General features: G+C 45.2%; 1 protein-coding gene across 6 annotated transcripts in view; it reads right to left on the bottom strand.

Moving 5' to 3' along the window:
* The window catches only part of LOC144784606 (ATP-binding cassette sub-family B member 5-like), a 1,313,284-nt gene that overhangs the window by 248,740 nt on the left and 1,040,046 nt on the right, over window positions 1-24,498 (bottom strand). For all 6 annotated transcript variants that reach the window (XM_078663518.1, XM_078663516.1, XM_078663520.1 and 3 more), the window contains one exon: window positions 8,349-8,510. In XM_078663518.1, the coding sequence (XP_078519644.1) occupies window positions 8,349-8,510 (162 nt within the window). The remainder of the gene's footprint in view (window positions 1-8,348; window positions 8,511-24,498) is intronic.

Below are 24,498 nucleotides of genomic sequence, written 5' to 3'. Positions count from 1 at the left end.
GCGGCTGTGGCCGCTGCACGTCAGCTTTGTGGTAGATCCCTTGGTTTAAGCAGTCTGACACATGAAGTCTCCTGGCATGGCACAGGGGGCATGCGCTGGGGAGGTCTCTTTCCTGCCGTGGCTTCTCTGGTTTCAAGGGGTTGGGGAGGCCCACCGGACTTACTGGTGCTGCACCTTGGGGAAAACGACTTAGTTTCTTTATCAGGTTTGACTTTGCTAAAATTGATGAAGCAAGATCTCGAAGTCATCAAGACCACATGGGTGAGCACCATGGTGATATGGACTGAGTTCCTGTCTCGATTGACATGGAGTGGGGCAAGGAGTTATTCAGCCATGGAGAAAGCCAGGCGCAAAGTGAATCGAACTATGCAACTTTTTTGTAAACATTTATGTATATACAGTTTGGCTCATCATCATTTGAAAGTTTCCGAAACGCATTTATTCTGTGAGGACGGTGTCTACCTGTCTAAATTGGGCATTTCTTTTTACCTTTTGGAGCTACGGGATTTGATAGCCAAAGTTCTTCAGGTGCAGTTGTGGTGTGCTCCTTCCCTTCCTCCTGGTCCTTGAGTGGGGCAGGAAAACGCTAAAGGTTTTCCTGGGTGGCGGTTTTTGCTAGTGGGGTGGGCAGCCTGGAGCGGGTTGGCCATCCTGAAGGGTAGCTCGTTGGGTAATCCTAGGGGTATTAGTCAAGAGTTAGTTTCGGGTTCTGTTAGGTAGGGATGTTTAGGCATACTGTGTAGATTGGAATTTTATGAAATAAATAAATAATGAATGTGGTCAAGAAATGTATTATGCACCTGTCTTAAAATAAAGTGGCCTTTCTTGCTCCTTGAAGAAGTGTGGACAGTGATATCTTGCGCGAGGGGGGACCCAGGGAGAGCCAGGCGCGAGCTGGTCTTTCCCTGGGTGCGTTCGCGCGAGCAATCTGGGAGCAGGTGGGGGTTAATTAGGGGAGTTCATAAGGGGAAGTCAGGCTGGCAGTTGGGAAGTGCGTAGCGGGAGGCAAGGGAAGGGAGGTTCTTTTTGCCCCACCCACCCTCCCTTTATTCCTTTAGTTAGGTTTTTTATTTTGTGGTGCTCTAGGCGCTACTCTGGTTTTAGGGCCTTGCCACTTTTAGGACAGGTGTCTTTGTTCTTTTAAGAGGCGGTTTTTGCTAGTGGGGTGGGCAGCCTGGAGCGGGTTGGCCATCCTTAAGGGTAGCTCGTTGGGTAATCCTAGGGGTATTAGTCAAGAGTTAGTTTCGGGTTCTGTTAGGTAGTGATGTTTAGGCATACTGTGTAGATTGGAATTTTATGAAATAAATAAATAATGAATGTGGTCAAGAAATGTATTATGCACCTGTCTTAAAATAAAGTGGCCTTTCTTGCTCCTTGAAGAAGTGTGGACAGTGATTTCTTGCGCGATGTGGATATAAGCGATGGCGGGGGCGGGAGTAGCCGGAACACGCCTGCGATGTTTTCCAGTCCTAAATTGTGCCAGGCTGCTATTTATTATTGAGAGGTGCCGGGTGTGGGAGGGCAGACCGAGGGAGCACAGACAGGGAGGCGGGTGAACACACTCTCTCATAGCCTGGGCAGGCCGTAGCACCTTCACCCAGGCGGCAGCAGAACCTTTGCTGTTCTAAGTCGCAAAGAGACAGTGGCCCGAGCTACTCCTCTCTGAGCCGAGGGGAGAAAACACGCAGTAGCAGCCACTTCACAGATGTGTGCTGCAGCCTCACGCAGTCTCCCGCGGCTCTGCTGTGCCTTCTGCCCACCTCTCTGAATAGAAAAATCAGAAATACGGCCTACTGTGCAAGCAACCCACCCAGAAATGAAGCAGCAAAGGGGTGAAAACTCACGTACGGTGAACATTGTTCCGTCTGAGTGGGAGGGAATGCCGAGGGAGATCTTACTTTAAATCTGGGCGCCTGCTTTACCGAATGATGTAACTGCGTGGCTTATGTAACTTTATAAGCAATCGTTCCTCACTGGCCGGCTAGGGGGGAAGGCGGAGAACTGGACATATTACTTTCTAAAGCGTCCTTTTTCCCCTCTGGTTATTGCCATCCCCGCTTCCTCTAAACCCGCAAACGGACGTCTCAGATGAGGCCCTTTGAGATCAGGAAGAGGTCACGAGACCGGGCAAGGCTATGTCATGTCACGCGACACTCATCAATACCTGTTTTTTCTGACCTTGCAATAAAGTCAAAATATCCTGTTCTGACTGTGGTAGTTTAAATTTACCCGAATCTTTATCGTATTAGAAAGTTGAAAAGCGGGACATGTTGAGTAAGGGAAAGAGACCATAGTTTGAGCGGCATATTCCTAGCTGATGAATACTTTGACATACATACGCTGAGATCATTTACGCTATAATTACAGACTCCTAGGAATTATTATGGTGCAATAACTTCATATTTGCATATCGCGCCCAAGTAACTTGCCACTGGCATCTTTAGTCACTATGGACCTATAATTTAATTTAATTTAATTTAATTTAATTGTGGGTTTATATAGCGCTAGGAATCGACTCCCGGAGGAGTATCTCCACGCTTTGACCGCTGGGGAACCCGTCCTGGCTCACCCTGAGAGATGGTCCCTGATGGGTATCTCTAAGGTGCGACCAAGCATCCCCGGTGGTCTGGGGGGGCCGTTGTGAAGATGAGGCAAGCTGATGCCCAGAGTTGCCGAGTGTGGTTTCTGACTAGAGTAGGCACCGAGGCGAGAATTATCGAGTCCGCTGACCCTGGTCCACGACCCTGCCGCGTCGGGAATCGAACCCTGGTCCCGGGCCGTTCTCTGCTTACGGGTCTGCCGCCTCTAACCAGTGAGCCACACTTTCTCCACTAAGTCGGCAGGATTCGTACCATGGTTTTTGTGCCCTTACTAATAACCTCAAATATGCACACAAATGTACCCGTTACAACTGTGAGAATTTAGAACTCAAATTGAGATACATTTGCCACTATTTAATAGTTGTATTTTTCAATAGAAAGAAAAAACTCCATAGTCATCAAATTCCCTTTTGGCGTCATAATTGTGTGCAGTCACTGTGTTCCCCTTGGTGAACTCGCTACGCAAAATGTATTTTAACGGGAGTCTGTGAAATTCTGAAATACAAAACATCATTATGAGCTCTGTGGTGTCTCAAGCTTCCCTGGTCCTCCTGTGAGTAACTCGTTCAGACCTTCATAGTTTGCTTTTCCTTTGTAATCCTGATTTTATTAATTTGATACAACTAAAACCCCAGGGTGTAAACTGGGTTAGCTACTCACATGGGCGTTGAAAGCATGAGGGCTCTGTTGTGAGTTGCTTTGCCTGCTTTTGCATAACACAGTCCTACTTTCATAATTGTGTTTGGCTAGAGTTAACCTGCTCACAATTTTAGTCGTTGTGGGTAAATGGTCTCATAGAAATAACCAATGCAATCTAGTAACTTTTTAGGAACTGTGTGAATGGAGGTGAGCACCTTTTATTTCTTGCTATGATCTTCCATAATACTCCCTAATATCAGCCAAGTTAATTGTAAGGGTACCAAGCTTGCCCAATACAGTCAGCCTGTTTCCCTCTGCACATGCTACAGTATCCCTGTTGTACAGCCTGTCCCTCACACGCCTCTCTTTGTGCAGCGGGCCCTGACCTCCCACATTCCTGGGAGATTTACCTTTCCAGCCCCCTTCCTACGCCTGGGCCTCCGACTGCAAATACCCTGCCTTGTTTAAGTGTGAAAGCTAAAAGTGGTCATGAATATAAAGCTGTTTTGATACCACACATTTCTTTTGTTGTGAACGCCGGCTTTAACCACCTGTGCATCAACAAAGCACACTTCGTGTGTTTTTTTAGTAATTTCCGTAGAGAACAAGCTGTCATCATGTGTATGGCGCTATCAGGATTAGAGTGCGTTGTCTCCAGATCTGTGATATATCTACTCAGACACTGCAGTAGCTCCAGAATCAGGCTGTTTACACAGTGTCACATCAAACGTTAGTCGCATGCTCTGTCAACTATTCATGAGCTCCCCTAGTTTACTAGATGCTTTTGGGAATAAATATTGTTGTCCTCAAGTAACTGACCCACTCACGTTTTCAGAGGTACTATTACCCATAGCATAGGGTATCATGAGTTAATTATGTGAGGGAATTTGAAGCACTGTGAGGAGCTCCCTTGACCTCATTCCATCATTTTTATAAGGGTATGTGAAGACGAAATATTTTCTGTTGTGCGCTTTCTGAAAAAAAAAAACTACAAACACTAACCGTAGATGGCAAATTATTCTGAATGTGGGACCTCAGATTGGAATCGAACTGTGGCCCAACTTTTAAAATGTTTTCAGAAGCAAAAAGATCATCAACATCCATCCAGTTTCAAAATCACAAGAAAAATGGTTTTCGCCAAGGCATAAATGTAAGCAAAGCACGAAAATCTGAGAACTAGGGGTAGGAACGTCAAGTATCGGGATATATGTGAGCCTTGCATATTAAAAAAACGTACACACCTTTAATATTTTTCAGGGTCTGACCTTAAGTCTTCCCAGAATGCCTTTTTAGTGAATTTTGTGATGTCTATTTGCAGGCACAGGGTAAACGGGATTTAAGGATATTGTACCCACTCCATCAGGAGATGGGAAGGCACTCGTCCACATGAGCAGAAATTTCAGTGCTTCCATTTAATAGTTTTTCATCCACTAATGGATATATTAGCCATCTATGAGCAATACATCTTAAGGGAAGCACCATAGAATCCAAGGTCTTCTGGTAGACCTGCTTCTCAAGTCTTCTAATCCTTGACAAACCCTGCAGGGGAAGTCCCATCACTCACATTGGGGCTTGTCAACTCTGTCCTGGATCAATGGTATTGAAACTGCTGATAGATCTGACAGCAGCAGACGCATAGATGCCCCTTAATCATCCCCATGAGGAGTTCATCCATCGTGGCTGGTGTTGCTGACCTTTGTCCCATGAGTGGGCCGTGGGATGGAATAACTACTTGAAACCAGAGAGCACTCACACCTAGCTCACTAAGAACATCAAAAGAAGAATCCAATCAAATCTGTGAGGAAGCCGAGGGGAGCTCGCCTCCTGGAGGCAGGCCTCATTCATTCCTCTTCCAAAGAGTTGTGGCTTCATGCATCTAAAAGCAAGTGCTTGGCAGTATCAGTGCATAACGAAACAATACACGCCTGAATTGGCTCGTTTCGCATGCAGACCTTTTCATTTGTATTCAGACTAAGCTGGCTTCATAGGCAGCCGCGGTCTACAGGACCCTTTGATGTGGTCCGCCTCAGTGTGCGCTTCTGGAACTAAAAGATCCGTTACCTTGTTTCACAGGTCGCATGCAAATGTACAATTTGTTATGTTTGCTCTTAAAAAAACCTTTAGTCCTGGGAACTATTTTCAGCTATGCACATCACATGGGATTTACAGGCCAGTTATGTTACTAGCAGGCGGCAGGCATGTGCTAGTTACAGCATGGCAAAGCATGTAAGAGGGAAATTACTGATAGTTGCAGATCTTTCAACTCACACTGTGTTACCGTATGTCAGATGATAGTGACTCCCATCACATTGTCCCCTGGTGGAAACCCCTACAGAGAGCAGGTTTCAAGCTCATTGTGTGGAGTCTGCCCAACTGACGTCTATTCTGCAATGTAAAACCTCCCCAGCATATTGATGTTATTTTTTTCTTTTTGCTGTGGGAGTGGGGAAGCGGTCAGTGAAAGTGCCTCATGCTGTGCTTTGTGCAAAGTCCCATCCCCTCAAAGGAATGCCCCATTCTCAGATGGTGAAAACATACATTTCAGAGGTTGACATGTTAGTGGTGATCCCAGATAATTCTGCTGATGTGCCCATAATTGAGTGTTTTTTTAATGAAATTACTGACCTTTGAGTTGTGTCATATGTAGTTCAGCTGTTTCATACCTGCCAACTTGAAGAACAACGTCACCATATGAGGAGGGGGGTGGGGCCATGAAGGGGCGGTGCCTCATGCCAAGAAGTACCTACGAGGCCCTTTTAAACCACACACCCTCAAACCCGCTCCTCCCCCTTGCTGAGGCTGATGCTGATGTCCTGTATTATTTTCACACCTTTTAATGGACGTCGGCTGTTCAAAGCCTCAGAAAACAAGTTGAACAAGCATTGGCATAGCCAATAGGTCTCGCCTTTGGGACCTTATAAATGTTTAGCCATGCAACACTTGATGTTGTTGCACCAAGGATACTGTGCTGGATAACTAAACACTTATAAGGTCCAAAGGCGAGACCTATTGGCTATGCCAATGCTTGTTTTACAGGCTGTGAACGAGTCCCCCTCCCCTGGTGAATTGGAGGCCAGATGCCCCCCACAACTGGGGAGTATAACATCCTGCCACCCTATTTAGGAAGCAGCCAGTAGCAAGTGTATTCAGTGTTATTAGCTAGGCTCAGGCGATTACACTTCCTGAGGGCTTCTCAAATAGCTTTACCTGCACTTTTTTGGGGATTCTGCATCCCTTTCCAATGTCACATGCAACATTGTTGGAGAAATATGCGACCAGCAGCATGCAAATTGGCACTATACGATAAAATAGTATCGTTCAAATCAGGGGCTTCCAGGCCACCTTGTTCATACTGGCATGATAAGCGTGGTCTAAGCAATACAGGGTTACCTACCAGTCCATGCCAGTAGAATTATTAGTTGATTAAGAGTATTAAAGAAGGATTTGGTAAGGGCGATTGGTATGTTAAAAAAAAGTCATAGCTATTTGGGTACTGCCACCATTTTCATGAAGATCCTAATAGTCAAAGTCAAAGGGAGCTGCATCCATCTAGCAATACTATCAGCAATTGTAGTGAGCACTACGCCATAGTTAGTATAAATAACCTCTATGGGATACCAGTGTGCTCTAATCCCCAGATACTGGACAGGCTCATTGATCCACTGAAGTGGAAATTCAAATGGGAAGCTTTTGGTGGCACCTGGAAGAGGAAAAAGGTGCTCCAATTAATATTTAATACTGATAGACTCCAAACTCAAAGATTCCCCAAAGCTTTGGGGAGAGATTTTTTACAGGGACACATAGCAGTAAGTGGCCTGCACAGGCATATATCAACAATTGCCGTCCAACCACCCATAATCCTTTGTGGGCGTCTTGTTCTCTTACTGCACATGCTGGTGGTTTGACCACCAATGCATATAGTAAGGAAGAGGAGGGCATCCTTGTCTGTAAGGGGTTTGGAGATCTGGTCAATTATTTTGATGTGGGCGGATGGTGAAGTATATAACAGCTGCACTAAATTTAAGAAAATGTCTGTCAGGCCCACCTTTCCCAGCACAGCAGGTATAACGTTCCACTCTAAAGAGGCAAATGCCTTTTTGGCATCTAGAAGGACACATGGATTTCAGAGTCTAACCGATATAATGTACCAAATAAGGTTCATAATCTATTGGTGGTTGTGCACCTCAGTATAAACTCGGATTGTTCGGGTAAGACCAAGCCTAACATAAGAGGGCTGAGATGACTCGCCAATATTTTATTATGAATGTGTCTGAATTAAGAACTGATAGCGGACGATATGACAAACAGGAAGTCACAGGTGCACAGGTGTGATAATTAACGCCTCATGCATGGTGGGGGGGAGGCATCCGATCAGCACCACAGCCGTAAAAAACGCCATAAGGTGACAAGTTAGTTCCGTGACAAATTCTTCATAGAAGTTCATAGTGTCTCGTCTGTAATCAGCCCAAATAAAAAAATATCATCAATATACCTTTTCCAACATTTAATGCTAGAATGATATGGGCTCTTGTCCCTCAACACAAAACGTTCTTCAAAGGCATACACAAATATATTTGTCAGACTTGAGGCAAAAATGACACTTATAGAAGTTCTGCAGCACTGTTAATAGTAATTATCACCATACTCAAAGTAGGTATTCCAATTATGTTAAGTATGGTGATAATTACTGTCAACAGTACTCTGGCGGCACTTCAGTACATCAATTATATTGTTTTGATTTGAGCTAATACAGAAAAAACACTTAAAGAGTCTGTGGAATATCTCAATAGATCACAGCATTTTTGTAATACATGTAAACTTCAAACGTGAATACCTGTAATTAGATGAGTTGAAAAATTGAAACCAGACCTATTAGCCTTGCCATTTTTTGGTTCTAGTGTTTGTCGGACTTGCTTAAAAATAAAAGTCCAAAGTCCTATGCAATTTATTTTCTTATCATGGAAGTATTTATGTTAAAATATGCTTTACATTTTGTATTCTCTACAGACTAAGTTCGTTGACACTCAACAACTCTAAAAACAAATATTTTGAGATGAAAGTCAGTCAAAGTTGTCATGTCTGAAAAAGACAAAAAAAATCAAAACATACCTGTGCTGTTGCTAGTGCATAGTATAAACCTTTTTTCTCCATTAATTCAGAATGTGTTCCTTTTTCAACCACTGCTCCATCCTGTAAGGCCACAATGAGGTCAGCGTTCCAAACTGTGGTGAGTCGATGAGCTATGACAATGGTAGTTCGCCCTTCACTGGCCTGCAATTTAAGAGAAATATTTAACACACAAAGGTCAATAAATTATAATTAATGTATTTATCCATTTATTTCACTTGTCTTGTATGGTGGGAATTATGTTGCCTTGCAGGCACTTCTCAGCCAGTGCTCAGTTATACCTATAGATGTCCCCGGTATAATACCTGTGGAGGAGTTCATGGATGTGGCGTGGAGGTTGTCATATTTGTGGTCTGTGAGTGGTGCTTGTCCCGAGGAGAGGAGCAAAATGGCAGACGAACTCCTTTGGTTATCCTGCGCCTTGGGCTTTGTTGTGGTTTACTGGTCCCCGCCACATCCTCCTTTCCTAAATGGACCTACCACTAAACAGATGCAGGATTTCTCGTACGACACGCCCTCGAGCGCATCTTTGATTTTTATAATATGAAACATGTGTAGTACTGTGGCAAACTATAGTTTATATTGAATATTATTGTTTGGCTACCAGATGTAATGTTACATTTTCCAGATTATTTCTATGGTATGTACTGTGCCTACAAAAAATAAAAAAATCAATAAAAGATATTCAAACAAAAAAATGACACACTAATACAGTGTTCATGTTTTCATCGTGGCCCGGCCTTTCGAAAATGATAGGTTCTTGACTTATGGCCTGATTACGATCTTGGTGGATGGGAAACATGACGGATATCCCATTCACCGTATTACAAGTTATATATAGTAAGATATAATGGACTTGTAATTTGAAGGACCACCAACCCTGTCCACCAAGTTCGTAATCAGGACCCTAGTCCTGAACCCAGACAGGGGCACCAAGCACAAACTCATAGTGATAGGGGACTACCATCCATGCACGGTGGTGGCAGCATGTAGTGTTGGTGAATTATAGTTACAGGCATTTACCTGTGAGACCTGAATGCAAGCTTACAGGCCCATTCTTCTAAAGTTCCGCTGCGCTCCATGAACAGAAATTCTGAACACGTCATCCTGTGTGTTGTACGTGTGTGCTAGATGTGATATTGTGCTTTGCACAAGTGATACCTTTCTGCAGGTTCCTTCCAGAAGTTCACAGCCAGGCCCAGGGTACACGAAGGAGGAAAAGATGCTTTCTCCAGACAGCATATGTGTTAAAATATCTTATAAGGGAGGAAGGAGGACCAGATGCTATGGAAAGGAAAGAGGAGACAGACTTTTTTTTGAAGTGTCAGTTCCCATATTGATACATTAGGCTGTAAATAATTCAGCCTGCAGGTAACATTAGATAGATGGCAGGGGGTAGAGGGCGAAGTCTGTAGTATCTGCTGTAAGACAGTCCTTTGAAGAGACACAGATCATTGTCTCACTGATCTCTGTGAGGAGGAGCCACAAATAGCTAGTTACAGCCTACTCTCACCTCTTTGTAAGTCTGTGGTGGGCTCTCCACCTGGAGATGGTACGGGCATAGCATTTTTGCAAACAGAGTCCATACCTGGAAGGTGACCTTGCCAGGAAACATGAAAAGGGAACGACCCAAACTGGTCCCAAGGAAGCCCACCTCGAGTTCAATCAATCAATCAATCAATCAATCAGGAGTTTGTTAAAGCGCGACTACTCACCCGTAAGGGTCTCAAGGCGCTAGGGGTGGGGGGGGAGTTGGGGGGTGCAGGTTCCATTCCATCAAGGAGGGGGTCTGTCGAAGAGCCAGGTTTTGAGGTTTCTTGCGAAGATGGGGAGCGATGTTGTCTGTCTGAGGTGGAGCGGAAGGGCATTCCATGCTTTGGCTGCGAGGAAGGAGAGGGAGCGGCCTCCCGATCTGGTCTTTCTGGTGCGGGGGACCACAGCGTAGGAAAGCTGGGCTGATCGTAGGGTCCTTTGGGGTGCGTGGAATTTGAGTCGGCTGTTCAGGTATGCTGGTCCGGTGCCGTGGAGGGCCTTGTGTGCGTGGGTGAGCATCTTAAAGGTGATTCTCGCCTCGACAGGGAGCCAGTGGAGTGTGCGCAGGTGCTGGGAGATGTGGCAGTGTTTTGGCAGGTTGAGGACCAGTCTTGCGGCGGCGTTCTGGATGTTCTGTAGCTTGCGGATGAGGTTTTTGTTTATTCCGGCGTAGAGTGCGTTGCCGTAGTCGAGTCTGCTGGTGACCAGGGCGTGAGTGACTGTCTTTCGGTGTTCGAGGGGGATCCATTTGAAGGTCTTACGAAGGAGGCGGAGGGTGTGGAAGCAGGAAGATGAGACAGAGTTGATCTGGCGGTCCATTTTGAGCTCGGAGTCCAGGATGATTCCCAGGTTGCGTGCGTGGTCTGTGGGGGTTGGCGGGTTTCCGAGGGCGGTGGGCCACCAGGTGTCACTCCAGGCATCAGGGTTTGGGCCCATGATGAGTACTTCTGTTTTGTTGGTGTTTAGTTGTAGGCAGCTGTTTTTCATCCATTTGGCGACAGCTTCCATGCCTTCTCGAAAGTTGCGTCTGGCGGTGTTGGGCTCGTTGGATAGGGAGAGGATGAGCTGGGTGTCGTCTGCATATGACACGATGTTGAGTCCGTAGGTTCTGACGATGAGGGCAAGTGGAGCCATGTAGACGTTGAAGAGCGTCGGGCTGAGGGAGGAGCCCTGGGGGACTCCGCAGGTGATAGGTGTGGGGTCCGAGAGGAAAGGGGGGAGTCTGACCCGCTGCGTCCTGCTGGAGAGGAAGGAGCAGATCCAGTCTAGGGCCTTGTCCTGGATTCCTGCATCGGAGAGTCTGCGTATTAGGGTGCGGTGGGAGACTGTGTCGAACGCCGCTGATAGGTCGAGGAGGATGAGGGCTACTGTTTCTCCTTTGTCCAGTAAGGTGCGGATGTCGTCTGTTGTGGCGAGGAGGGCGGTTTCCGTACTGTGGTTTTTTCTGAAGCCGGATTGGGAGGAGTCGAGGATGTTGTGTTCTTCAATGAATGTGGCGAGTTGGCTGTTGATGGCTTTCTCGATGACTTTCGCTGGGAACGGGAGCAGGGAGATGGGTCTGTAGTTTTTGAGGTCGGTGGGGTCCGCTGAGGGTTTCTTTAGGAGGGGGTTGACCTCGGCGTGTTTCCAGTCGTCGGGGAATGAGGCGGTCGCCAGGGAGCGGTTGATGGTTTGGCAGAGCATGGGTGCGATGGTGTTGGCGGCTCTGTTGAAGATGTGGTGGGGGCAGGGGTCCGTGGGGGCCCCTGAGTGGATTGACTTCATTGTCTTCAGTGTGTCTTCGGTGGTGAGGGCTGTCCAGTCATCAATCGCTGGTTTCCGGGTGTCGGGGGTGGTTGGTGAGGGTTCAGTGTGTTGGTTGTCTTCGTCGAAGTTGTCATAGATGCTCTTGATTTTGTGGTGGAAAAAGATGCTGAGTTTGTCGCAGAGGTCTTGTGAGGGAGGGATGTCGGTAGACTCGCTGGTGGGTTGGGCGAACTCCTTGATGATGCTGAAGAGTTCCTTGCTGTTGTGTGCGTGGGTGGAGATTCTGTCTTCAATCGCTTTTTTCCTCGTTTCTCTGATGAGTTGATGGTGGGCGTTGGTGGCGGCTCTGAAGTTTTTGTGGGCTTCTGTGGATTTGGTGTTTCTCCAGGCCTTTTCGAGGCGGCGGCATGTGCGCCTGGACTCTCGAAGTTCGGTGGTAAACCATCTGGCTTTCTTGGCACGGGTATTGTTGTTTTTCTTGAGGGGGGCTATGGTGTTGGTGCTGTCCGAGATCCATCTATGCAGGGTTCGGGCTGCGGTGTTGGGGTTGTCGTTTTCCGCGATGGTTGGGGTGGAGTTGTTGAGTGAGGAGGTGAGCTGGTCATCGGGGATTTTGGTCCAGTTTCTTTGTGGAAGCAGGTGCTGGTGTCTGTGGATGGTGGGTGTTCTGAAGGCGAAGTGGACGCAACGATGGTCGGTCCATGGGAGTTCGGTGGTGTGGCTGAAGGTGATGGAGTTTCCTGTAGTGAAGAGGGGGTCGAGGGTGTGTCCTGCTGAGTGCGTGGGCTCGGTCACGATCTGGCGGAGTCCAATGTTGTGGAGGTTGTCCAGGAGGGATGTGGTGTTGGGGTCCAGTTGATTGTCGAGGTGGAAGTTGAGGTCTCCCAGCAGGGTGTAGTTGGTGGATGCGATGGCCTGCGGGGAGATAATGTCCGTGATGGAGTTGGCGAAGGGTCCGCGGGGTCCAGGGGGTCGGTAGATGAGGGTTCCTCGGAGGGCTGCGGTGGGGCTGGCCAGTATCTTGAAGTGAAGGTGTTCCATCAGTTCTGTGGACTCGTCAGGGAGTGTGCTCAGGCGGAGGCTGGATTTGTGGACGATGGCGATTCCTCCTCCTGGGTGGATGGGGCGGTCCTTCCTGGAGATCTTGTATCCTTGGGGGATGGCGATGGCGATGTCCGGTCCCGAGGTGGTGTTGGTCCAGGTTTCGGTGAAGAATGCTACGTCTGGGGTTGTGCTGTCGAGGAGGTCCCAGTTCACATCATCTGTCTGCAGAATTAGTATGAAGCTGGGATCTCAAGACTCATTATTGTCGTTGTGATGTCCTCTACTGAGAAGGGGGTACTTCGTGAGTATCAGACTACTGCACAGCTAAAGGTTGGTGTGGCATCTTGGTAGAATGTGAAGAATCATCGTGTGTAATGGTAGCACATGAAATGGTACAGCATGGGTGTTTAGATTGTAGAATATGGAGGGGTGATGTGAGGGTAAATGGCAGTTGTCGGGAATTGGAGGAGGAACAGTAGGAGATGCCAATCGTTGTTGTTGCACTGGCAGGCATGGCGAAAAACCTATGACTCCCCTACACATGCAGCTTATACCACAAAGTGTGCCGCCTATAAAAAAGCTATTCTAACCCGGAAAGCTGCATTTTATGAGGCTATGATTACTGAAGCGGCAAACCCTCAGAAAGAGATCTTCAGGGTCCTAAATGAACTCAGGAAAGAGAGGGTGCAAAAACCGGCCTTCACACAAGTAGATTGCCAGTAATTTCAAACTTTCTTTACGGGAAAGATTAGCGATCTATTGGTGGCAATCCAGCACACTCCAACCTTTCCCTGCAAAATTGAGCCAAATCTTCGCCCTCCAGTGGTGGATGTTACTCTATCCTCATTCCCTACTCTCACAGAAGAACAACTGACTATGCTAGCCGGGAGGGTGAAATCAGGCTCTCCAGCTGATCCCTGTCCCCCAAGGATCTTTAGATTGGCATTACCACAAATTAAGGACAGGGTGCTCCCGCTCCTCAATCACTCGTTGGAAACTGGACAGGTCCCTAGCAATTTCAAGGAGGCTCGGATGATTCCATTATTAAAAAAGTCAGGTGCGGATGAGAAGGATCTGAAGAATTTCAGACAGATCTCACAGCTGCCATTCTTTGCAAAAATATTAGAACAGCATGTGCTGCAGTCCCTTGCCCATCACATGGAGGCCAATCATCTTCTCGAACCCAACCAGGCGAGTTTTAGGCCGCATCACAGCACGAAATTAGTCATGCTTTCCGTGCTGGATGAGATGAGAATGAGAGCGGATAGGAAGACGCTGCGTGCTCTGGTTCTGCTAGATCTATCTGCGGCTTTTGACACGGTTAATCATGGTCAACTCTTGTCGCGGATTGCTAACCTAGGGACCCAGGGCACAGCCAGTGCTTGGGTAGCTTCCTTCCTCAGTGATCGCTCTCAAAGAATCCAATTAACAGACCTGGCATCTCACCCTGTGACCTTGGCATGTAGAGTACCGCAGGGATCAGCATTGTCCCCCTTGCTTTTTAATGTTTACTTGCAGCCTTTAGTCACCGCCCTAAACCAGCTGGAATGTACGGTATATAACTATGCCGACGATACTCAAATTCTGATCACAAATTTACCAGTTGCCTACATCGCAGGCGAGAATGCAAGATATCTTGAAGTTTACGGTGAATTGAATGTCGGCGAATTCCTTAAAACTGAACCCGGATAAATCAGAGGTGCTGGTGGTCACTACAGCAGTGAACTCCTAGAATGAGCTGTTCTGGCCGGATGTATGACATTACAACGCATGCTTTTACCACGCATGCCTTTACAACGCGGTTTTTACAACGCATGCCTTTACAACGCATAGTGCTTAGGGGTGCTGGATAGTGAATAGTTTAATTTACTATTCCAGTCCCCGTGGATAGTAGGGAAGGTGTTGGATAGTAAATTAAATCTATTCCCTATCCTAGAGCGCGCCCCAGCGCAATGCGTTGTAATGGTTTGCTTTGTAAAAGTTGCGTCGTAAAGGCACTGCGTGATAAAAGTTGCGTTGTAAAGGATGTTTCCCGTTCTGGCCTAGTGAACTGGGACAGTCCTCAGAACCAGCGTCCGTAGTAAAAAGTCTCAGTATCAAAATCGACGCTATGCTGTCAATGTCCCAACAGGTCTCGGCAGTGGTAGGAACCTGTGTGGGACTGCTGCGACAACTTCGGAAACTGTCCTCGCTGCTGTCTTTTTCAACCATCCGGATGGCGGTCTCAGCCTTGATCCTGGCCCGCTTGGATTATGGTAATTCCCTATATGTCGGGCTGCCGAAAAAATCTTTGGCCAGGCTTCAAGGCGTTATGAACGATGCAGCCAGATTGATTTAAAAAAAAAAAACAGGAGGACCCATGTCACCCCGTTGTTGCAGGACTTGCACTGGCTACCGATATCACAGAGATCTAAATTCAAAAGTCAATGTATCGTTCACAAAGCCATCTATGGCTCAGCCCCGAGTTACATCAAGGAAAGACTGGCCCTATACGTTCCTAGCAGGAGGCTGCAGTCATCAGAAACATGTCTCCTGGTATGTCCACGTTCCAAGCGGTCATCGCTGGGGGGAAGAGCCTTTTCGACCACATTGCCGCCAGTTTGGAACAGACTTCCGGAAAGTTTGCGCAAGGAAACCAACTTGCTCACCTTCAGGATGAGATTAAAAACTGTTCTCTTCCTGGAAGCCTGGAGCTCCACGTATAGCACTCCTCCTGACTTTCCGCTTCTCCTCATGGTCTCCTCTCGGACAGCACTTAGAGACCTCTTTGGTGATAATGGCCTATACAAATGCCCCATAACATACCATAACATAACACTGACCTTTTATGCAAAATAAACGTATTAAACCAATCTTCCTAACAAGGGCAACAAGCGGGCAAACAGGATGGAGCGAGGGCCATTGAGCTCATGTGACTGCCAAGTCAGTAATTGCTCCTGTCAGCAGGCTGGGTGAGCGAGATCTGGCGATCGGAGAGTGCAGGCAGTTGGAGAGAGCAGCCACAGAGAGGTATTGCTTGCAGGCTGAGTGAGCGGGGCCCAGCGATCGTAGAGTGCAGGCACGGTGGGGTGATTGTCATCAATGCTCCCTTCCGTAAGGTGCACACACGTGATGTTGTCATCACCGAGGCAACAATGAGCAAGGTCTTGTTCCAGATGCTTATTTCGACGACCGTTTTGAAATAGGCACAACAATAAATACTGCTTATACTCTTTGCGGCCATATTGAATTTGGCAATTTGTTGATTTTGGCTTTTCAGTTTGGTGGCCATTTTGAACTGGATGCGAAGGCATTAATAAAGGAAGTGCTGTTGTGTGACTGTCGGTGGCCGGAACACCGAACATCTTGCATCTGTGTTCATTGTGTATTCCAGTATAGTAATTGCAAATTATTTTGCAGTTAACGATATGTTTATTGAATATGTCAAGCATATGTGGAGGTGTTGGGAGAAGGCAAATGCTCGCCTGCTAGACAGTTGGCATTAGTTAAGTTATCTTTGGGCGCCCAAGGATTGAAAGAGTGTTAACATTTACCAGGATTGGACAATGCTGGAGATATGAATGTGCATAAAAAGGCTTTGAGGCAAGTACAGGAGGCATTTGGGAAAAAAGTGAGAGATTTAAATTATATTAGAGATGTTAAAAAAGAGAGTGAATGAATTGATGAATATGTGTCAGCTTTAAGAGCTTTGGCAGTGTAATGTGATTTAGAACACGTTATATATGATGAGGTGTGAAGTGGTGAGATTTCAATGAAAAGAAAGTGGAATAAAGTGCAAAACGGCTATGGGCAGGGACAGATACTACTACTTTGAAAGGCGCAACAAATGCTGCCAGGATGACTGAATTATCAGAAAAATATGTGCATTAAGTGAGGAAGGATAGTATTATATTTTCGGTGTGTACCACTGAAAAAAATACAATAGTGTTAAGAAAACGGAAAAAAGTAGTACACAAAATGAACATGAAGTAAGAAATAATGAACCTACGAGGTGGAAAAATGTATTTAGTTGTTATTGGTGTGGTAGTTTTAATCAGCTGGCTATTGCTAAATTTTGTCCAGGAACTGATAAACTGTGTAACAAGAGCAAAAACAAGAGTCATTTTGGTTGTGTGTGTAAGGATCAATCTAGAGGGGGAGTAAATTGTGTAGTGCAAGATGAGGCGTTGGATGTGGATGATGGAGTGGTATTCTGTGTGTGCAGTCGATCCAAGGGTTAATAGTTTGCCAAAGTGAACAGTTACCATGAATGGCAAATGTGTAGAGATGATGGTAGATTTGTGTGTGTGGTACACAATTCTTTGTCATACTCTATGTACAAAATTGTGGAAAGAGAGACCACTCAAGCCATTCAAGGTACAGCCAGGAAGTTATTCTGATCAAAGAACTGAATTAAAGGGGTATTTTTGTTCTGAAATGGAGTTTAAAGGAAGAAGAACGCGTGGTAAAATGTTTGTTGCAAAAAAAGGGTTAGCATTTCGGAGATGGCCTAATCAAGAAGAGTTGTGGATATTTTTGGATCCTACGGCTTATCCCCTGTGTATGCTACTGAAATGAGTGAGCGTAATAATGAAAGGAATGATAACTTACAAGTGGAATTCAAGGATGTGGTTAGAGGAGAACTGGGCAAGTTCAACTGCCCGGAAAAACAGAGAGGGACCCCTATAACCCCTATAACCAAAGGAATGGGGTTCAAATCACCAATTATAGACAAGGCTTCCTTTGGTTTGCTAAATTAAATATGCCACTCACAACAGACACCAAATCACTTATTCTAACGTCAGCTGTACGTACACAAGGGAGTTTAGTTGCAGACTCAGGGCCAAATGCCAAGAAATAGAAAATATATCTATCTTTTTATTATTAAAAACATATGCAAAACATATGAAAATCAATTGATCGTTAAAAACAAGATTTCACGTCGAAATTACGTGAATTTCAAATTTATACAAAATTTGACAAAATTCTACTTAATCGTGGCTGAGAAAAAACCCCAATGTATCTATAAACAATTCATCAAGATAACAATAATACAAAACAGGTAAAATACACAAGAAAAGACAGCACAATTTGTAATGGAGTGTACACTAAAAGAGACAGTACAATTTATCATAATAAACACACATCTGTGTTAGAGACACATTGGGCCCGGAACCTGATAGATTATCCGCTTCTTACATGACGTCAAAGCATCATCATCGGGTCTTTTTTTTAACACTATGCTTTCCTCCACCTGGAGGTAGACCATCTGGTGATTACAGGAGTGATCAGTGATAAGACAAAGCTATGTGAGGTGAATTACAATTGCCTGCACCTTTGAAACTTTATTCAGTTGGAGATAGGGCAAGGTTAAAATCAGGGCGGTGCGTATATAGAAATGTTACTATTCTATAGCACCTTGTTGTGCGTGTGAGTGGTCGACATGTTTCAGCTCTTCTTTCACCCAGATGGGTCGGGGGCTTTCTTCAGGACCTGTGCAAATGTGAGGCTGCTAATTAAGCAGCCTGTAGGGGCAAGTAAGTGATGTACCCTCTTTTTAATTGTTACTGGTCATTAGTACCTATAACTTACAGTTCCCAAGTAGGGCTTCCTCGAGGGACCAGCGGGCTCGGTAACCTGCTGAAAGTGACAGGTCGCACAACTTGTGCTTGCTCCGTCTACGGTGCCCCAGTAAAACTGCAGTTGTCAGAAGTTGGAGGAGGGACTGGAGGAGATTCCAAGCGTTGTTGTTGCTCCTTCTTGTTATGAAAAATAAACTTTTGAACCAACCTATCTGTTTGGATATTCATTTCAGTTAGTGTCGCGCTGACAGCCAAATCACCAGAGGTAATGGAACATCACTTAGAGGCTGATCTGAAGGGGGAATTAATGGATTGTGCTGACATCAAGACATACTGTTTGTAAGCGAGGAAAGGAAGTGCCAACCGTGTAGTTGAAGCGATATTGGAAAAGACTGCTGTAATTGGCACTGGCGTAAGGTTCATCCAAGAGAGACTGGCTAAATAATTGTTCCGAAGGACTCATGATACTGCAGTGCAACTTTCATAAGTTGTCTGCGTTGGAGAGCCAGGTACCTTGAGCCATGTGTGTGGTAGGCTCGACTGAAGCAGGGATAAAGCTCCTGCTGGAGTCCCGTGTTCCCCAAAAGTGAATTGCGTGACTGTGCCACTGCCAAGTGTGCCATTGGTTCAGGCCAGACTTGAAGATTAAGTTACCCGAAAGGTGTCATGGGTGTTCCTCATGAAGATTTGCTTCAAAGAGCTGTGTGCCAAATATAGCACCTGCCTTCCCCCCTGCTGAATAATCATAATCTGTGACCTTGTGGCCATCGATCTCAAAAAGAAGCGACAAGCACTCACTGAAGTATCGTAGTGCGCAGCACTTTGACTCCAGTACCCACCGGAGTTCAGGAGTGAGCCACTTCATGCAGCTGGGCACCTGGAAGAGGTCCTGCTGTGACACAGCGAGCATTGTACCGCAGAGCCGGCTGCTGCTCAGAGAAGACTACTGCATGTTGCCTGTAGGCATCCTTCAGCCCGTGAAATTATGTTGCCACTGGAGAATCAAATGTGGCCCATTGATACTTCTTCAAACTTGGTGTGAGACTAACAAGCTTTGGCCCCAGCGATTGAGTGCTAATAAAAATCCAGTGTTGTGGGCGCACGACCTATATCAATTTCTGAACCTGGAAAGGGTGAGCCCAGTGGTGTTGGGGACCTAGTAGAGATAGATGAAGGCCTAGACGGCAGAGGCCCATAGATCACAAAGGCCTGCACCCATGAAAAAGGTATTCATTCGTTATTGAGTGTGTAGAAAATTAAATTTTTCTGTGTAATAAAATACTTGTCCTTTATACAAAGAGAAGCACTGGGCTGAAGATTCATCTTATTGCGCTGCGGGAGGGATGGTATTGATTACTAAGCTTGAGCCAAACTAACCTCCTTGACTTCTCATCCTCTCTACTACTGAGAGTCAAGTGTGGAAAGGTCTGTAATTGGCTCAATGTGCAGAGAAACGGTAGGGTAGGCCCTGGGATACCAGTTGCAAAAGGTCTCAAACACCATGGTTGTGCCCCAGTACCATCTGCCTGCTTTGTTGCCTCCTGAACGGGTTCTGACAATTGGCGGCAGTGGTGGGACCCCAAAAGGGCCAATCTCAAGACATTACAGCTGCATAATAAGTCCAACCTTATTACCTTAAAACCTACATAGCATGAATTTTGGAAACAATGTTGGAGGGATAAACCTTGACACCCCGTACTGAGGTCAGTTGAGGTATACAAGGTAGAGGACTCCCGAAAGCAAGGATGGGAAGATCCTTGTGTGTTTGATACAAACTCAGGTAGGGAGTGTTGGATAAGCAAACTCTCTGAAACCCACCATGAGTGCTCCTAAAATGTGCTGACCAGAAATTACCCAAGGCAATCACAACCACCAATTTCTAGGGTTGAGTTGACACTAACTCCAGCAATGATCCCCTTGGGAGGACTAAGTCTGTCGGAGACCCTGAATTTGCAATTGGCTCTTCAAAGAGCCAAAGCTGAAGAAGAATAAAAGGCTATGGAGTTTGAGAAAGAAACACTATGATTAGCTCATCAGGCACAAGAGGACAGAAAGATGGCGAAAGAGGAGGGATGGGCCCATGCAGAGGAAAAGAGGGAGAGGGAATGGCAAGACATGGAGAGAGAATCATAGAGGGAGAAGACAGCTGACTAGAGGCAAAGCTCAAGACGGCAGCAAAGACAGTTGCCCAAGGCAAATGCAATTACAATCCAAATGCTACTGGTGTGCTTGCCAAAGTCCTGAAAGAACTTGCACACATGTATGGGAAGGACAAGATATGTTGGAATGGTTTGTGAATTCTGAGTTTGCTTGTATGGGTCAGACTTTGAATGATCTGTCTAAGACTGCAATGCTAATGAGTCTGCTGCAGTTGGAAGGGATGCATAGAAGGGTATCTGTGACTAAGCAAATGGTGTGGATGAAAGAAGCTCTGATTAGAAGATTTGGGCTGAAGCCAGCTCAGTACCTGTGGAAGTTTACAACTAGAAAGTGAGTGGATAGTTGTCCATTTGAAATTTGGATTCACTAAGTTTTAAATGACTGGACTGAGTGGGTGAGAGTGATGGGGGTTACAGATTCTCATGCAATGAACCAGTTGATGGTTGGAGAACAACTCATGGAGAACTGCCCTACCCTACCTAGGCAAAACCTTTTAAATCTGACAAAGAAGGATCCAGGGACATTTGCAGTGTCGGCTGTCAAATGGCTAGCTAACTGGCTTTACCAAAGTGAGGCGCATGGCTCCTAGTCAAAGGGGGGAAGGAACTCCTCACAGACTGGTCCCAAATCAGAGGGTAAGGGACAGACAGAGCAATTCCCAAGGTTACAGAAGGGCACTAAAGAAAAAGGCGTTGGGTTTCTAGTCAGGAACAAAGAATGGAAAAAGGGGGAGAGGAAGGTTCCTCAAGGCCCAAAGTGATAATTTGTTTTAAGTGTCACAAGTAGGATATTTCAGGCAAAAGACTGTGTACTAGCCACATCCATCATAGCTGGTATGCTAACTATGAGGTAAGGGACCCAAGAGAGCCCTGTTGCTCTTAACCTAGTTAGTATAGACATTTGGGAGAGAGGCCCAGATTCTCTGAAGCACAAACACCCAAACACTGGGTTTGTAAAGGAGTCTAGTATCTATGAGAGGAAGGTGTCTGCTCTAAGGGGTTTAGGAGCTCACAAAACTATGTAGAAAGAAAGTATCGGAAACCCGACAAGATTCTCCGAGGTGTTAACTGCGTTGACTTAGTAGCCAGCAGAGAGGACATGGTGAATGTGATTGCCAAAGTTGAGTTAGAGCTAAATGGTACATATGGTAGGCATATGGATGTAAGAGAAGCACGGTGTGGGATGTCTCTTCGTATATGATTTGTTTGCCCCCGGTTTAGTAACAGGACCCAAAGCCTATATGGCTTGGACACCGTCAGCTGTGTTGACCCCAGCAGAATCTAATAAAGAGACAGGGACCATTCCTATTTGCAGAAACCAGAACAAGTTAGACAGTGGATCAAGGCTGTCAGGAACTCCTCTAAGGACTGGTGGCAGGGTACACAAAATGAACAAAAAATTGCCCAAGATCACTCAGGGGGTCAGAAGAGAAAACGGATTCAATGGGGAAGCTCTGTATAAGGGAACAAGAAAGTTAGAGCTCAAAAGAACAGGCACTCAAGAGGCAATTCAGCATTCAGATAACTAGCACCCAGGATTTGCGAGACATGAATATAACAACATTAACCACAGACATAAACTGTCTCTATTGTCATATTACTCTTTTTACAAATTTGGAAGACTTCTAGATACCCCTCATTTGGTCAATGGCAAACTAAAATGACCATGTTACGACAGTTCGAATATGTTTATGCGGCAAGGAATAACCAAATGCAAAAATGTGAACAGTTGTGGCGTTTTTTTCCGCTGATTAAAGGAGTGGAGAATTGTGTAAGAGAGAAGTAGAGTCATGTATTTACATTTTTAGATCTTTCTCTGTATTTTAAGTATTGCCTGTTTGCACAGTGATCCCTGCAATTTATTGAAATCTTTGCACTATTTATAATTGCACTTTATCTTTTTTATTACTTTATTGGACTTGTTTAGATAATCTGGGGATTATTCGGCCAAATAGAAGATTGTGCTTGGAGTACTATTTAAGTATTACTGTTTTACTCCTAGAAATGCTATTGTCAGATTGAAACTGTACCTGTTTATCACCATAGTCAAACTAGATTGTAGCAGTAACACCTTTCTTGCTTGGGGCTAGATTGAGAGATCAGGTGGGATTAGCTTTTACAACTATCTGAAATATTTATTTGCGCTTAAAATATTTTCTACATAGTCTATTGATTATTTGTGCTAAAAACAGTGATTGTTTGACTACTGCACCACCTAAATATAAAGATAAAGAAAACAAAAACACAGAGGGGGTGTGGGTAAAGCACTCAAGAGCTCACCACAGAAAGACTGAAGCTCAGTACGTTTCAGAGCCACAACTGCTGTTACAGATGCTGTCTACAAATACCAACACAAAGGCAGAATCTGAAGAGGTGTTACCTTTGCTAATGGTAAAAAAGTTACATAAAGAAAATAATCAGGGAGGACAAGAAACACCACCTAGGCTGTCAGCGGTGCCTACAAAGCCTGGTGATTAAACAGGAACATGCAATGCCATAAAAGCAAGGGTCGGGAACTAAATTACACAGCCACATTAGACAAGGATGTAGCAAGGAAGAATGCTTAATAGGAAGAAAGGGAAAACAATGGGCACTCTTGGCAAAAAGAAAGTAAGAACCAAACAAGGGGAAGGAAGCTAAGAATGCAAGAATCTGAATGTAACAAACTAGAAACTGGAACTAAGGAACAGGGAAAGAAAGTCAGGGACTGGGAAAAAGGTAACTACGGAAAGAGAGAACATAACGTGTATTTATAAAGCGCACGTTCACCAGTAGGTATCTTGGCATTGAATAACAGATGTTTATTATTACCCAACTCAATGGTACTCATTTTTTTGACCTCAGATGAAAGGCTGAGTGGACTTGCCGAGATTTGAACCTGTGACAATAAGGTTGAACACAGGCCCCTGCAGTGGATGCATTTGTCCACTGAGCCACCAGACCTGTTCAAGTAACAAAATGCACTAAAATAGTGCTGATTGGTAAACAAGAATCAACTTAGCATTGCAGGCACTGCCAGTTAAAGGAACTGGGAAAAGCTAAGGCCCATGAATCTTCTAGAAATAAGGATAGGAAAAGCTCAGGAACTCTGGAAACAAGGGGCCGGTCACACAGGAACACTGCTCTAAATGCGAACACTGGACTCAAAGAAACTGGGGCTTACAAGAGCTCACTATGATCACTTGCAAGTCGCAGGTATGCTGACTTCACCCACCCATCCTTGGCCTGCAAGGGTAAAGAAGCAGTGAGCAGGTAATCTGAGATATTGGAAGTTTTTAGAAAAAGAAGGCAGGCTTCCACAAAATTCGGCATTGATCTAGAATGAATTACATTATTAGAACACTGTCCAAGAGTCTGAAATTCAGATAGTGGATACAGCATAAGGTCCATAAGCTTCTCTATCAAGAAAATAGAGAGTAACCCCCTCAGACCAGGGGGTGGGGTTATCAAAACCAGGCCAATAGATGCTCCCCTCAGTATAGATAAAAAAAGTCATCATCCCAATTACGCATTCACTCAATCTTAAAAAAAATCGGATACAAATAATTCATGTAATCTTTTTTAAAACCTATTATATGTAAATATATTGCACATCTGAGAAATGGAAGAATTGTATAAGAAGAGTCAATCTGTCGTTCAACGTATACACTTCTACTATGTTACTGAGCATTCATCAAACATATTAATTATTGATTATCGTGCAATAATGTCCATTGCCCGTAGATCATGTCACAATATTTTGTCTATGCGTTTCAGTGGGGAAGATTTATAGGATCCACATTCTTCCAGAAGAAACAAAATAATTGTCTTCCATAAATTAAAAATATCTCACAACATCTAATTGACTACTGATGTTCTATATCAGACGTAAAACCGGACATACTTTTCACCTGCCACACTGGCTCTGGCTTTTGTGTCCCTTATATTACGCAGACAGAAAGTACAAAAAAATATATCACTCCATTGTACGATGGAGACAGGCTCTTAAGTGTCGAATATTTTACATCATTAATGTGAAAACTTAATTCCACCTGCTACAGATCCTTCTTAATGAGGCATATCTATGCACTATATGAGTGTGTTTTATCC

Source organism: Lissotriton helveticus, chromosome 10 (genome assembly GCF_964261635.1).
Source record: "Lissotriton helveticus chromosome 10, aLisHel1.1, whole genome shotgun sequence".
Taxonomy (NCBI): Eukaryota; Metazoa; Chordata; class Amphibia; order Caudata; family Salamandridae; genus Lissotriton; species Lissotriton helveticus.
This window is presented reverse-complemented; position numbering and strand designations above follow the sequence as displayed.